The following is a 12486-nucleotide window of genomic DNA, read 5'->3' on the forward strand; positions in this document are numbered from 1 at the left end:
GATCCTCTTAGGGTCGCCTGGGTGGCTCAGTCGGTTAAGCGTCTGACTTAGGCTCAGGTCATGATCTCACGGTTCATGGATTCAAGCCCTGCTTCGGGCTCTGTGCCTACAGCTAGCTCAGAGCCTGGAGCCTGTCTTTGGATTCTGTATCTCCGTCTCTCTGACCCTCCCCTGCTCACACTCTCTCTGTCTCTCTCTCAAAAATAAATCAAACATTAAAAAAATAAAAAGTAAATTAAACAAAATAAATCCTCTTAATGTTTTTTCTTTAATTTTACTTTCAGCTGCAATGATGAAGACTGTTTTCATAGTTGCGAATATTCTTGCATTAACCTTACCATTTCTGGTGAGTTGATTTCATCTAATCAATTTGTATTAAGATACTAAGAAAGTTTTATTTAAACGTTCTACTGTGGAAAGTAAAGTTATACTTCATAGAACAAAATAACTGCATACTTGCTATATTTTCTTAAAATTTTTATTGATTTTTATTATAAAATTATAGCCATGTTCTTTTAGATATGATTTTAGCTCCCAGGAATTAAGAAATCACACTTTATCATGTATGAAAACTTTTAACATTCTCATACTATACAAAAAATATGTTGGGGGAAGGGAGAGGACAATTCTGGAAATATTTTTAAATTATAAAATACTCTAAAGCTAATCCCTAAAGAATAAATACATAAATCATAATGCAGGATCAGAAATTCTTTTTTAAATGTTTTAAAAATTTTTAAGGTTTCTTTATTTTTGAGAGAGAGAGAGAGAGAGAGAGAGATCTCAGAGAGTGAGATTCATTTAGGGATCCCAGGCACTTATTTACCTATAACAGGAACAGGAAGACAAACATAAGATGATGGTAGATGACCATCTCTTAGATTATAAATTTTGGAAGGCACTAGTCCTTGTTTCATAATTCATTTATTATTAAATTTAGACTTGCTTTTAAGTTAATATTTATTAAATAATTCTATTACGTAAATTTTTAGAGTCAAACTTCTTAAAAATTTGAATTATTATGATTTTTACATTTATTGTCCTTCATTTATTCTTTGAAATTCCATTTTACTTTGGCCACCAGCATATTTTGAATTTGGGTTTTCTCTCTGAATGATCAGGATTAAAACTGAAGTAAGAAAATTATTATTTTAGGTTCCTGGCCTCATTGCCAACATGTGTTTGGGGCGGGAGTTCTCACACAGCACCAAGCAATTATCGGACACCAGCAGTGCGTCAGAGAATCCAACTCAGTGCTGAGACCATCTACTCAGAGACAGTGTCAAATTCCACAGGTTGAGGGTTCAGACTGTCCCTGCTGCTCTCACTTCAGACACTAGTCAGAAGCAAAGGCTGTTGCCTGTAGTTCTGAAGACGGGCTGTAGATGGAAGTTTCCCACCTTCCCCTCCTTGCATTTGGTTAATTAGCTAGAGCAGTTCACAGATTTCAGGAAATGTTTTACTTACTAGATTACTGGTTTGTCATGAAAGGATGTACTCAGAAGCAAATGGAAGAGATACACAGGACAAGGTATGTGAGAAGGGGTACAGAGGTCCCATGCCCTCTGCAGGAAAGTCACTGTCCCCGAATTTCCATGGGCTGACCACCCCAGAAGCTGTCTGAACCCATCTTTTTTGAGGTTTCATGGAGACTTCATTACATAGGGATGACTGCTTAAATTATTGGCCATCGTGTGCTGACTCAACCTCCAATCCCTTTCCCCTCTCTGGAGGATTACAGAGTGGGATTGGAAGTCCCAACCTTCAAACCAAAAGGTTGGTTTCTCATGGGGCACCTGGGTAGCTCAGTGGGTTAAGCGTCACATTCTTGGTTTTGGCTCAGGTCTGATCTCCTGATTCCTGAGTTGGAGCCCCCTGTCAGACTCCACTCTCCCAGAGCAAAGCCTACTTAAGATTCTCTGTCTCCCTTTCTCCCTCCTCTTCCTTTGCTGGAGCTCTCTCTCCCCAAATAAATAAATAGACATTAAAGAAAAAAAGTTGGTTTCTCCCGCAACCAGCCTCCATCCTTAGGTGGGGTCCAAATTCACTGCATTAACATAATGAAAGATGCCAGCTTCCCTACCCCAAGCCCATCACTTAGGAAATCACAGGGTTTTAGGAGCAGCACTGTGCCAGAACTGGAATGAAGACAAGATATATATATCCTGTTATGAATCGCAATATCACATGATCCACAACTCCCTGGTCTATAGCAACCTCTTCTTGAACTATTAGAGTCTGCTCTACCTCCCAAATACTCTTTCCCATTTTCACAAAGGCTTCAAGCCCCAGGGACAATTAACCAATAATTCAAAAGAAGAATGAAAGTTTATAGACTTAACCATTCAATCTTGTAAACAGTCAAAACTATACATATTTTGTGATAGTATTTTTTACGTGTTAATTTGTTCCTTCTCTCCAAATATAGTTAGGATGGTACTTACTATTAACAATTATGTGATGTATTGCACAATCTTATAGTCTATAGCCTACTGGTGGCATTGTAGGTTGCCAAGTGATATACAGATGTTATTCATCTACCTATCAATAATAAAACATTTTTTGAAAGGAGCTTTAATGTTTAACAATAAAGAATAAACATTTCATGACATAATCATTCATCGTCATTCATTTTTCAATTATAAATATTTGAGTATAAAAACTAATGATAAATGGAAAAAATATATTGTTTCTTGAAAAAAATGTAAGATACAATATGTGTACTAACAGGAACGTATACCAGGAAAATATATACAGATCAATATAATGTGAAGATGTCTAGATAATCTGAATTTTCAGGTGTAGGCTAACTTTCTATAATATTCCTATTATCTTTTAAACTTTAAATTAGTAACTTAGTAAATTTAGTAATTTAATGCATTTAGAGAAAAGAAATCTCTATCTCAACATACTATGAATTTTATTATTTTGTCAAACTTCTGATTTTCTCTACCAATATCATCCAAAAAGTTTCTAGAGTCTTTTTATATCCAAAGGATGTGGGGGAAATGTCCTAAACTAAATCTATCATTTTAAAAAGTATTTAATCTTATAGCCTCATCTCAAAAGTTTATATAACCTTTGTGAGTTTTTAAAGCTTTATAAATATGCCTATGGAAATTGTTTTTCCACTCCTGATTCCCTATGCATGTTGCAATATAGAATTAAGAGAAGTATTATAAAAACAAATAAAAGTTTATTAAAAACACACTATTATTTATATAATTATTTTATGCTGTTATACAAGAGGCAGTTTTTTACTCTAAATAAACCTCATAAATCATATTAGTAGGACAGCAGAAAAAAGGTAGACTCAATGCTTTTCTTATTTATAATAATGTACATTCAAAAATCAAACAAACAGAAAATAGGAAACAAAAAACACAATGTACATTCAATACAAATGGAATATAGGTAATTCATATTTCCATTTAAACAAATATATATATAAACATATATATAGGATATGCATAGGAATCAGATGATATTACTTTCAACTTTAAATTTTTCTTCCCAGGTGGTGATTTTTAAAGATTTTGATTAGTTTATTGTTATCAATTCCTGAGTGGCTCACAGACCTTATAGATTAAATAACCATGGAGAATGCATTACAATATTTTACAATATTAAAGTAAAAACAAAGAAACAATGTTTTCTCTTTAGTACAAAAGATTTTTAAACCACAAAAAAATCTGAATTTTGCCCTGCTTTCTAAAACCTATATTTTCTGGTGTTTTGTTTTGTTTTGTTTGTATAAGGGAGAATAGAGATGGTATTAAGTGATCATTTCTGAAAGCTGAAAAAGTTAGTCTGACCTAATACTGCTGGAAAGTCAATAGAAACAATAAATTGTGCTGCCAAGGGAAAATCAAACATTTTTTTAAAATAAACTAAGATTTAGGTTGCAAAAAAACCCAAAAATAACAAACAAAAACCCTTATTTCTCATTTTTGTGAACTGCAGCAAGGTGCAGAGGTGCAAAACCAGGAACAAGCGACTGTAAGTTTATTTTAATTATTTATAGTAGAGATATGAACTCTAAAGTATAATAGTATGCACAGTTCAATGATGTTTAAATGTCTTCTGTCTAAAAATTAATAAATAAACCTCATAAAATAATAATCTTTAAAAAAAATCACTTTTAGCAAACAGTCATATGAATCAACCTCAGTATTCACCTGAAAATCTTGGATTGTTTTTATGACCCAAGTCATGTATTTTTGGTTTTCATGTATATTTTACTTCATGAGAAAATTTTCTCGGAATTTAATATTGGGGAGGAAGGGAAAACAAACGTAAAGTTTAATATCTCTCTTGACTAAAGCCTTGGGGAAGAATCCCTCTCTGACCCATCTTTGAATACTTCTCATACGCTTGCATTTACTTTTGTTTTGTTTTGTTTTCCAAATATGTTTCAATGAACACATTTAAATACGTCTCCTTTCATGAGAAATACTTGCTTTGGAGTGTAATTTTGTTGATTTGTTTTAACTCATATGGAAAGATTTAATGACATATTTTTATAAATGCACATAACCAATAGAAGAGAGGCAAATAAAAACAGAGAATTCCTTAATGATCTTTAATAAATAAAGTGAAACTGAAAAGAATCCAAAGTATAAATCCAGAAATTCTCCCACATCACATTATTTTACTATTCTGCTATAATTCGTTTAGAAAAAAAAAAAATGTGCCTTCAGCCTCATCTCTAGAAAAATGAAATTTGTAAACAATTACAAATATGTGGTAAGAATACAGATATACACACTTATATATTAAAAAATATATATGCACATGTATTTCTCTGTGTGTGCTATGTTTGTGCATAATATGTTAAAGTTCTCTATGAGATTTTTTTAGGTATTGTACTTATTATAATGCCCAACATTCACTGAGCACTATTAATATATGCCAAGACCTGGGCAATGTGGTTTACATTATGGATTACTTCATCTAGTCTGTTTGAAACTAATGTTATTTTTAATATTTGTTGAAAAGCAAGAAGTGGAATAGAAGTGTACAAATCTGTATCTTGTAAAATAATATGGTTGCTGAGTTCGCTGCTCCAATATTGTAGTTCTTCAACGTCAAATATTAAAATATATTACTTCAAAAAGCTCTGATTTAAGATTCTAGCCCACAATAATATCTGCACAATGTATTCTTTTTGCAGTGTCGTGAGAATGATGAAAGATTGCTTAATCAGAAAACTGTCAAGTATATCCCAATTCATTATGTGCTGAGCAACTATCCTCACTATGAGCCCAGTTACTACCCACATAAACCAGCTGTACCAATTAATAATCAATATATGCCTTATCCGTATTATCCAAAACCAGTCGCAGTTAAGCCACATGTCCAAATTCCTCAGTGGCAAGCCCTGCCAAATACCTACTCACCCACTGTGGTACGTCGCCCGCACCTGCCTGCATCATTAATTGCTATCCTCCCAAAGAACATTCAGGATAAGACAGGCATCCCTACCATCAATACCATTGCTACTGCTGAGCCTACACTTATTCCTACCACTGAACCAATAGTGAACACTGTAGTCCCTACAGAAGCTTCCTCAGAATTCGCCGTCACAAGCACACCTGAGACGACCACAGTTCCAGTGACTTCAACCGTGGTCTAAAAACTCTAATGAAACATCGAAGAAGACAACACAGGTAAATGACCAAAAGACAAAAATAAATTATACAGACAAGATTAAACTTCTGACTCTGATTTTGGCTCAGGTCATGAGCTCATGGGTTCATGGGTTTGAGCTCCTGCATTAGACTTGGCACTCTCTGTGTAGACCCTGCTTGGGATTCTCTCTCCCTCTCTGCCCCTCCCCCACTCGCTTGCCCTCTCTCTTTCTCTCGAAATAAATAAGTAAACTTTTAAAATTTTTAAATAAAAGTGTTTTAAAAATAATACAGACAAGATCCATGGATTTATCAGCACTATCATAACATCTTAGATCGTATAATAGATAAATTAAGCCTGTTAAAAGAGCATTCAAAATGGGTTCATTATAATTTTACTTTGGTGGTACCATCCCAACGATACGCTAGATTCTGTTCCAGTAAGAAATGAAATATCTAGTTTTACAAAATGAAGAAATATTGGAGATTTTATTACCAAACTTCATTTCAACAATTGGAACACTACTAGAACCCATTAGTTTTACTTCATTTCTATTCACACACGAAGTAAAAACTTGTGACTTTTCTTATCTCAGAAATAAATTTTCTTAGAACAGTTTTACAGAATATGAGTTTAAATACATTTTAAACATGTAACCATGTTCTTCCACTCTAATTTTGCCCTAAATTGAGTAAAAGGAAATACATTTCCCATGCATTCCTTTATTTCAGAAATCATTTCTGAAAGGACCCATGAAGTTAGGCACCCGAAATTTCTCATATTCTAAGATAAACCCATGGAAGAATTGTAATTCTTAATTTAGAAAGCACATATATACTAAAAGAATATTTTCAGAGTCTTAAATGTGATGCCAACATTTCCATTTATTATCTGGATCAATGAATAAGGGAAGAGTCTAAAATAACTTGAAACTTATGGAAAGTAGTTAAAGGGAAAGATCAATAAAATAGAAAATAACCAAAGAGTGTGAAGTAATTTGGAGAGAAATTTACAAAATTTTGAGTTTCTTTGCAATAAATGTTTTCAGTGCATCCCACTGTCTATATGTTATATAATCTAAGATACAACACAGTGATCTGTGACACAACAGGAATAGCATTAGACAACAGAAGGCTGTTTCTTCCATCTGTGTGACTTTGGGCAAGTCATTACTCTCTCTGAACTTTCATTTTCTCTTACTTGTGGTTTCTATAAGACTCAAGTGGCAATGCATATTGTGAAAAGATGATAAAAACTGATCAGTCTACGAAACGTAATGCATTAGAAAAAATAAAAATAATAAATACTAAAGTTTATTTTTAACAATATCTTGTCCTTACTAAATGATAATTACTTTATATAATTACCTCTGATTATTCCTATAGCAACCATATGGGACAGATTATATGACTATCTTGAATTCACACACACACACACACACACACACACACACACATAAGATAAATAATAACAGGCCTGTGGATCTTAATTACCACAGCTCAAAAGTGCAAAACTGGGAACCAAACCAAAACTGTATGATTTTAGATGGTAAAGCTTAATTACCATGATATCTATTTCTTTTTTTAAATATAATTTATTGTCAAATTGGCTTACATACAACACCCAGTGCTTATTCCAACAAGTGTCCTCCTCAATGCCCATCATCCATTCCCCCTCTCACCCACCCCCAATCAACCCTCAGTTTTTTTCTCTGTGTTTAAGTCTCTTATGTTTTCCTTCCCTCCCTCTCTGAAGCTTTTTTCCCTTCCCCTCCCCCATGGTCTTCTGTTAAGTTTATCAAATTCCACATATGAGTGAAAACATACCTGTCTTTCTCTGACCAACTTATTTCACTTAGCATAATAGCCTCCAGTTCCATCCATGTTGCAGGAAATGGCATGATTTCACTCTTTCTCATTGCCAAGAAGTATTCCATTGTATGCATAAACCAAATCTTCTTTATCCATTCATCAACTGATGGACATTTAGGTTCTTTCCATAATTTAGCTATTGTTGAAAGCACTGCTATAAACATTGGGGTACATATGTCCCTATGCATCAGCACTCCTGTATCCCTTGGGTAAATTCCTAGCAGTGCTATTGCTGAGTCATAGGGTAGTTCTATTTTTAATTTTTTGAGCAACCTCCACACTGTTTTCCAGAGGGGCTGCACCACTTTGCATTCCCACCAACAATGCCATCTATTTCTATATGGGCTGTCTAATGTGCAGAAAAACAGAAAACACATTATGGTTTACTTAGATCAGTGTATGTGTAAATTGTATTTGGTTGCTATTTAATAGGACATATGGTAGGAAAAACAAGATGCTGGATAAATTTTTGACTTATTAAAATTTTAAAAACATAATGAGAAAATTAATGGAGACAACATGAAAGCAAGTAGTACACAGTTATATGTGTTATTGATTCAAAATATGCTACATGATTATGTTTTAATGGAATAATCATTATTTCAGTAGTTACATTTGTTCAAAACTCATGAACCTAGATTTCTAAGTTAAAACCAGTGTATAATATCACTTATAAAGAAGCATGTAAAGGACATTGTCTTGGTATTAGTATTAGGTGAAGTCAATTATTCTCAGTTACTGTAAGCCAATTTTAAATATTTATACTTAAATTTTTTATTTGATAAAATCCTTGAATACAGACATAAGAGGTAAATCATTTAAGTTAAATAAAAGTGTACATGAAAACTGTTAACACATTATAAATTAAATTCCTAAACTGTCATCATTTTTTATAGGTCTTGCTGAAACCAAATGACTTCTCCAAACTCTTCTGTGGTCACTTGTCCACCTTCATTCAAGAGAGAGAAAGTGATTTCAACGGATATTGCTCTTTTCACTTCTCCCCTTAAATTTTACATCCATGTCTCATTTAAATTTTGTTTCTTGCACAATAAAGCCATTTGAATGCAAGGGGATCTCTTAATTGAGGAGTCTGTGGATATACCTCAGGGATCTTTGAAGCCTTGGAATTTCAAGGCAAATTTAGTATGAGTTTGAGTAAACAAGTTTGTCTGGGGCAAAGTTCAAAATATTATCTAATTGTCATAGTGGTACATGGTCTAACACTGATAAAGAACATCTTCTCCAGGATGACACTGGGATATCTAAACTTATAACTAAGTCATTGGGACCAGGAAAAAGCTAAGCTATGGTATTCCGATCCAAGGGACCACAAGAGTGACTCTTGGGAACCCTGGAAACTCTACACTTAATATTAAATTTAAGTGTTCAACGTATTGCTAACGATGAGATCATCCCCAGGGACAGTTTCTGGGCACAAGCAGGCTACAGATGACCACAACTACAAACACAGATACATGGCAAAATTATAGAAGTTGATGGAGACTAGACCAGATTCCTCCAGACTAGAAGCTACAGTGTTACATCTGTCCAAATATAAACATGTACACGGGTGTGCACATGTGCACACACATACACACACACATACACAAAACAGGAAGCTTCTAGAATTGACGTCTTCCAGTATACAAACATTGGTGAATATTCAAAGTCCAAAAACAGGGTTTTTCCTTAAACAAATATTGCAAAAACAAGTGGGTTGTTTATGTGCTTACTCCATATTTAACACATCTTGCCAGAGAAAATAGAAATTACTCAACCCTTACAAAGTGCTTACTGGTCACCCATCTAATCTTCTGCTGAAACCCTCAACAGATGTGTTATTATTAAGAATGATTTGCACCCTTTTACCTGCTCTCTCACTCCAATTGTAGAGTCTGGAAGAGAGGCATGGTCAGGAGCATGGCATAGCTGGGCCTCATTAGCTATGCCCATTAATAACATTATTAATTTCTTGAAAAACAAAGTGCAAATGTAGAGGAGGCAGAATTTATTTTATTAATTAAAAAAACATTTATCACCTACTAGGTATAAAGTACTATAAGATTGTGGAGCACATAACAATAATGATATTTAAGGCATGGAGGAGGGCACTTGTGGGGATGAGCACTGGGTGTTATATGGAAACCAATTTGACAATAAACTATTTGTAAAAAAAAAAAAAAAAAACAAAAGAAAGAAAGAAAGAAAAAAAGAAAAAAAATAATAAGCAATCAACAGGTTATACAATATAGGGGCACCTGGATGGCTCAGTCAGTTAAGCCTCCGACTCCGGCTCAGGTCATGATGTCACGGTTCATGGGTTTGAGCCCAATGTCGGGCTCTGTGCTGACTGTCAGCTCAGAGCCTGGAGCCTGTCTTCAGATTCTGTATCTCTCTCTCTCTCTGACCCTCCCTTGCTCACGCTGTCTCTCTTCTCTTTCTCTCAGAAATAAAACATTAAAAAAAATTTTTAAACAAGTTATACAACATTTATTATAGGTCAATTCTCTATTTGTTTACACATATGTACTCATTTACTATGTACCCATGGACTACATTTTGTTGTTTTTGCTGTTAGGAAAGAGACATGAAGTCTTTTTCCCCACGTGGGGCTGGAATTTGAACCCAGATAATTTTGCCTTAAAGTCCATGCCCTTAATCATGTGAACACTACTACAAAAGCATCTCCAGTCTGGCAGGTAAAATCAAATATGAAGCAAACCTCTTTGAAACAACAAAAACAACAAATTCTTACATATAAAGCACATTCACATATATTAATCTCTTAATCTTCACCAGTAACCTCTTGAAATAATTTGTTACTGATCCTCATTTTCTATATGTGAAAACAATTTCACAATAAACATAAGAGTAAAAACTTACAGCCTTCAGATTTGGATGGAATTCAAAGTTCTAGCTCAAGAACACACTTAACTGTGTGACCTTAAGCAATAGATACAATGGAAATTAATATTTCTGATTTATTGATATATGTGTCAGGCTCTGTTATCAAGGATTTTATAGGTATTACTTTATTCCACATAGTACTCTCCTGGGTATTATTACTATGCTCATATATAAATGAGAAAACTGAGGCTTAGAGAAATTAAGTAACTTGCACAAGATCATAAATCACTAAGTGGTAAAGTTTACCTTTGAATGCTAGTAATTTGATCCACCATCCTTCATTATCTTGCTACGAAGACAAACAACCTTTAATCTGAGATATTCATTAATGGACCCTCTATTAAATGGGCATTCAGTCAATGTTCATTCTTTTATCCCTAAACTCCCCTAAGTAACACTTCCAAGGACATCCATTTCCCACAGGATAAAGACAACTTTCCTGATTTTGCAATTACCTTCGCACATCATCTCTCTCCCTTACATCCTCATACCATACACTCAAAAACTCCTGTGGCTGCTTTAGCTGCACCTGCACTTTTCTGAAGCCGCTCAAATCCTTTCAATAATTCATACCACATAATCAAAAGTTGACTCCTTGGCTAAAATATCACATTCTTTTTTTTTTTTAATGTTAATTTATTTTTGAGAAACTAAGACAGAGGGCGATCAGGGGAAGGGCAGAGAGAGAGGGAGACACTGAATTTTGAAGCAGGCTTCAGGCTCTGGAGCCTGATTCAGGGCTCGAACTCACAAACTGCAAGATCATGACCTGGGCCAAAATTGGACGCTTAACCAACTGAGCCACCCAGGCTCCCTAGAAAATGTCACATTCTTAAGAAATCTTTTCCTGAACTTCCAAGATCAAACAATTCACTAATATGTTGCCTCTGCCAGTTCTTTTCCCCTTAGTACTCATCAAACTCTGTTCCACCTGTCTGTCTGTCTATCTTTTCTGCTGGCCTATAAACCCTGTAATCATATGAACTATATTTTTATATCCTGCTTACTATTTCTGTCCAAGGCAAGGCCTGATACAGTGTAGGAACCAAATAAGTATTTGTTAAACAAATGAGTAAATAAAGGAATAAGTGGATTATTAATGACTGAAGTTGAAATCCCCATTGAATAGGATTGAATACCTAGACTTTTCTTACCAAAATCCAGAAAAAAATAAATGTTGACCTTAGCAGTTAGTGATCACAAAAATCAAACTATCAAAATCAGTGATATATTATTAAGCCAATTTTAAAATCAAAAGGAAACTACTGCAAATCGTTATCAGCAATCACAGCAAGGTAAAAGTATAAAGAGAGGATGTTTTTATAACTTACAATTTTCAAGGAAAGAAAGCTGAATGTCAACAGAATGATAACTGAACTGCTATATCAACCATATGTATTCTCTAAACTTTTGCACACTATTTAAAAGAAGGAGATGATGGCATATTCTCTTCCTAATCTTCCTAATATGATGCACTTTAGTAGTGGCCAAATGCCCATATTATTGAAATCACGGCTATACAGCGAATAGTCAGGCTGATGAACAAAAACAGACTTAAAAGATCAAGTGTATTCTTTTTATATGAATATTTTATTGGAATATACTGAAAGATCTCAGAAACTCTTGAAGGCAAGATTAAATTCTGATACATTCCTATAAAGTTAATATTTGACACTAACATATTTTCCACATTTAAAAATCATTCTTTAAAATAATTAATTCATCACAAAATATCTACAACCATTATTGGGATGCTAAGATAGGATCTTAATGAATAAAGCCTTGAAATATCTCATGCCATTAAAACGATAAATTTTAAACTAATGATTTCAAGTAATAGTACAAATAATACTCTATAATAAAATTATATTTTTTCCCTAAAATTTATCAGTGAAAATATTTCCACAAAAAGAATCCATGCAAGCAACTGATTTTGCCAGCGGATTTGACTTTCTTTTAATCAAAATTAACCCTTGCCAACAGTAATCATATTAAAGTTATTTCAGTCTCTCCCCAGCAGGAAATAAGTAGGAGGGACAGCCAGGGAATGAAAGGTTAATTTATTTAGAGGGTG

At 34.0% G+C, this 12486-nt stretch overlaps 1 protein-coding gene across 1 annotated transcript; it reads left to right on the forward strand.

Annotated features, from left to right (window-relative positions):
- The first annotated feature begins 292 nt into the window (after positions 1-292).
- Positions 293-5635, forward strand: CSN3 (casein kappa). Its single transcript, XM_039251779.1, has 3 exons — positions 293-350; positions 3968-3999; positions 5174-5635. Exons 1-3 carry the CDS (start codon positions 293-295, stop codon positions 5633-5635), a joined length of 552 nt encoding a protein of 183 aa, XP_039107710.1.
- The last annotated feature ends 6851 nt before the right edge of the window (positions 5636-12486 follow it).

The sequence above is a fragment of the Hyaena hyaena genome, unplaced genomic scaffold (genome assembly GCF_003009895.1).
Source record: "Hyaena hyaena isolate Hyena2069 unplaced genomic scaffold, ASM300989v1 scaffold_395, whole genome shotgun sequence".
NCBI lineage: Eukaryota > Metazoa > Chordata > Mammalia > Carnivora > Hyaenidae > Hyaena > Hyaena hyaena.

Bases quoted from the DNA above. Each gene is read 5' to 3' on its own strand.
- CSN3 (XM_039251779.1), top strand. From the start codon at position 293: ATGAAGACTGTTTTCATAGTTGCGAATATTCTTGCATTAACCTTACCA. The intron at 351-3,967 runs GTTGATTTCATC...AACTGCAGCAAG, and splicing joins AACCTTACCATTTCTGGTGA to GTGCAGAGGTGCAAAACCAG. The intron at 4,000-5,173 runs GTAAGTTTATTT...TTCTTTTTGCAG, and splicing joins AAAACCAGGAACAAGCGACT to TGTCGTGAGAATGATGAAAG.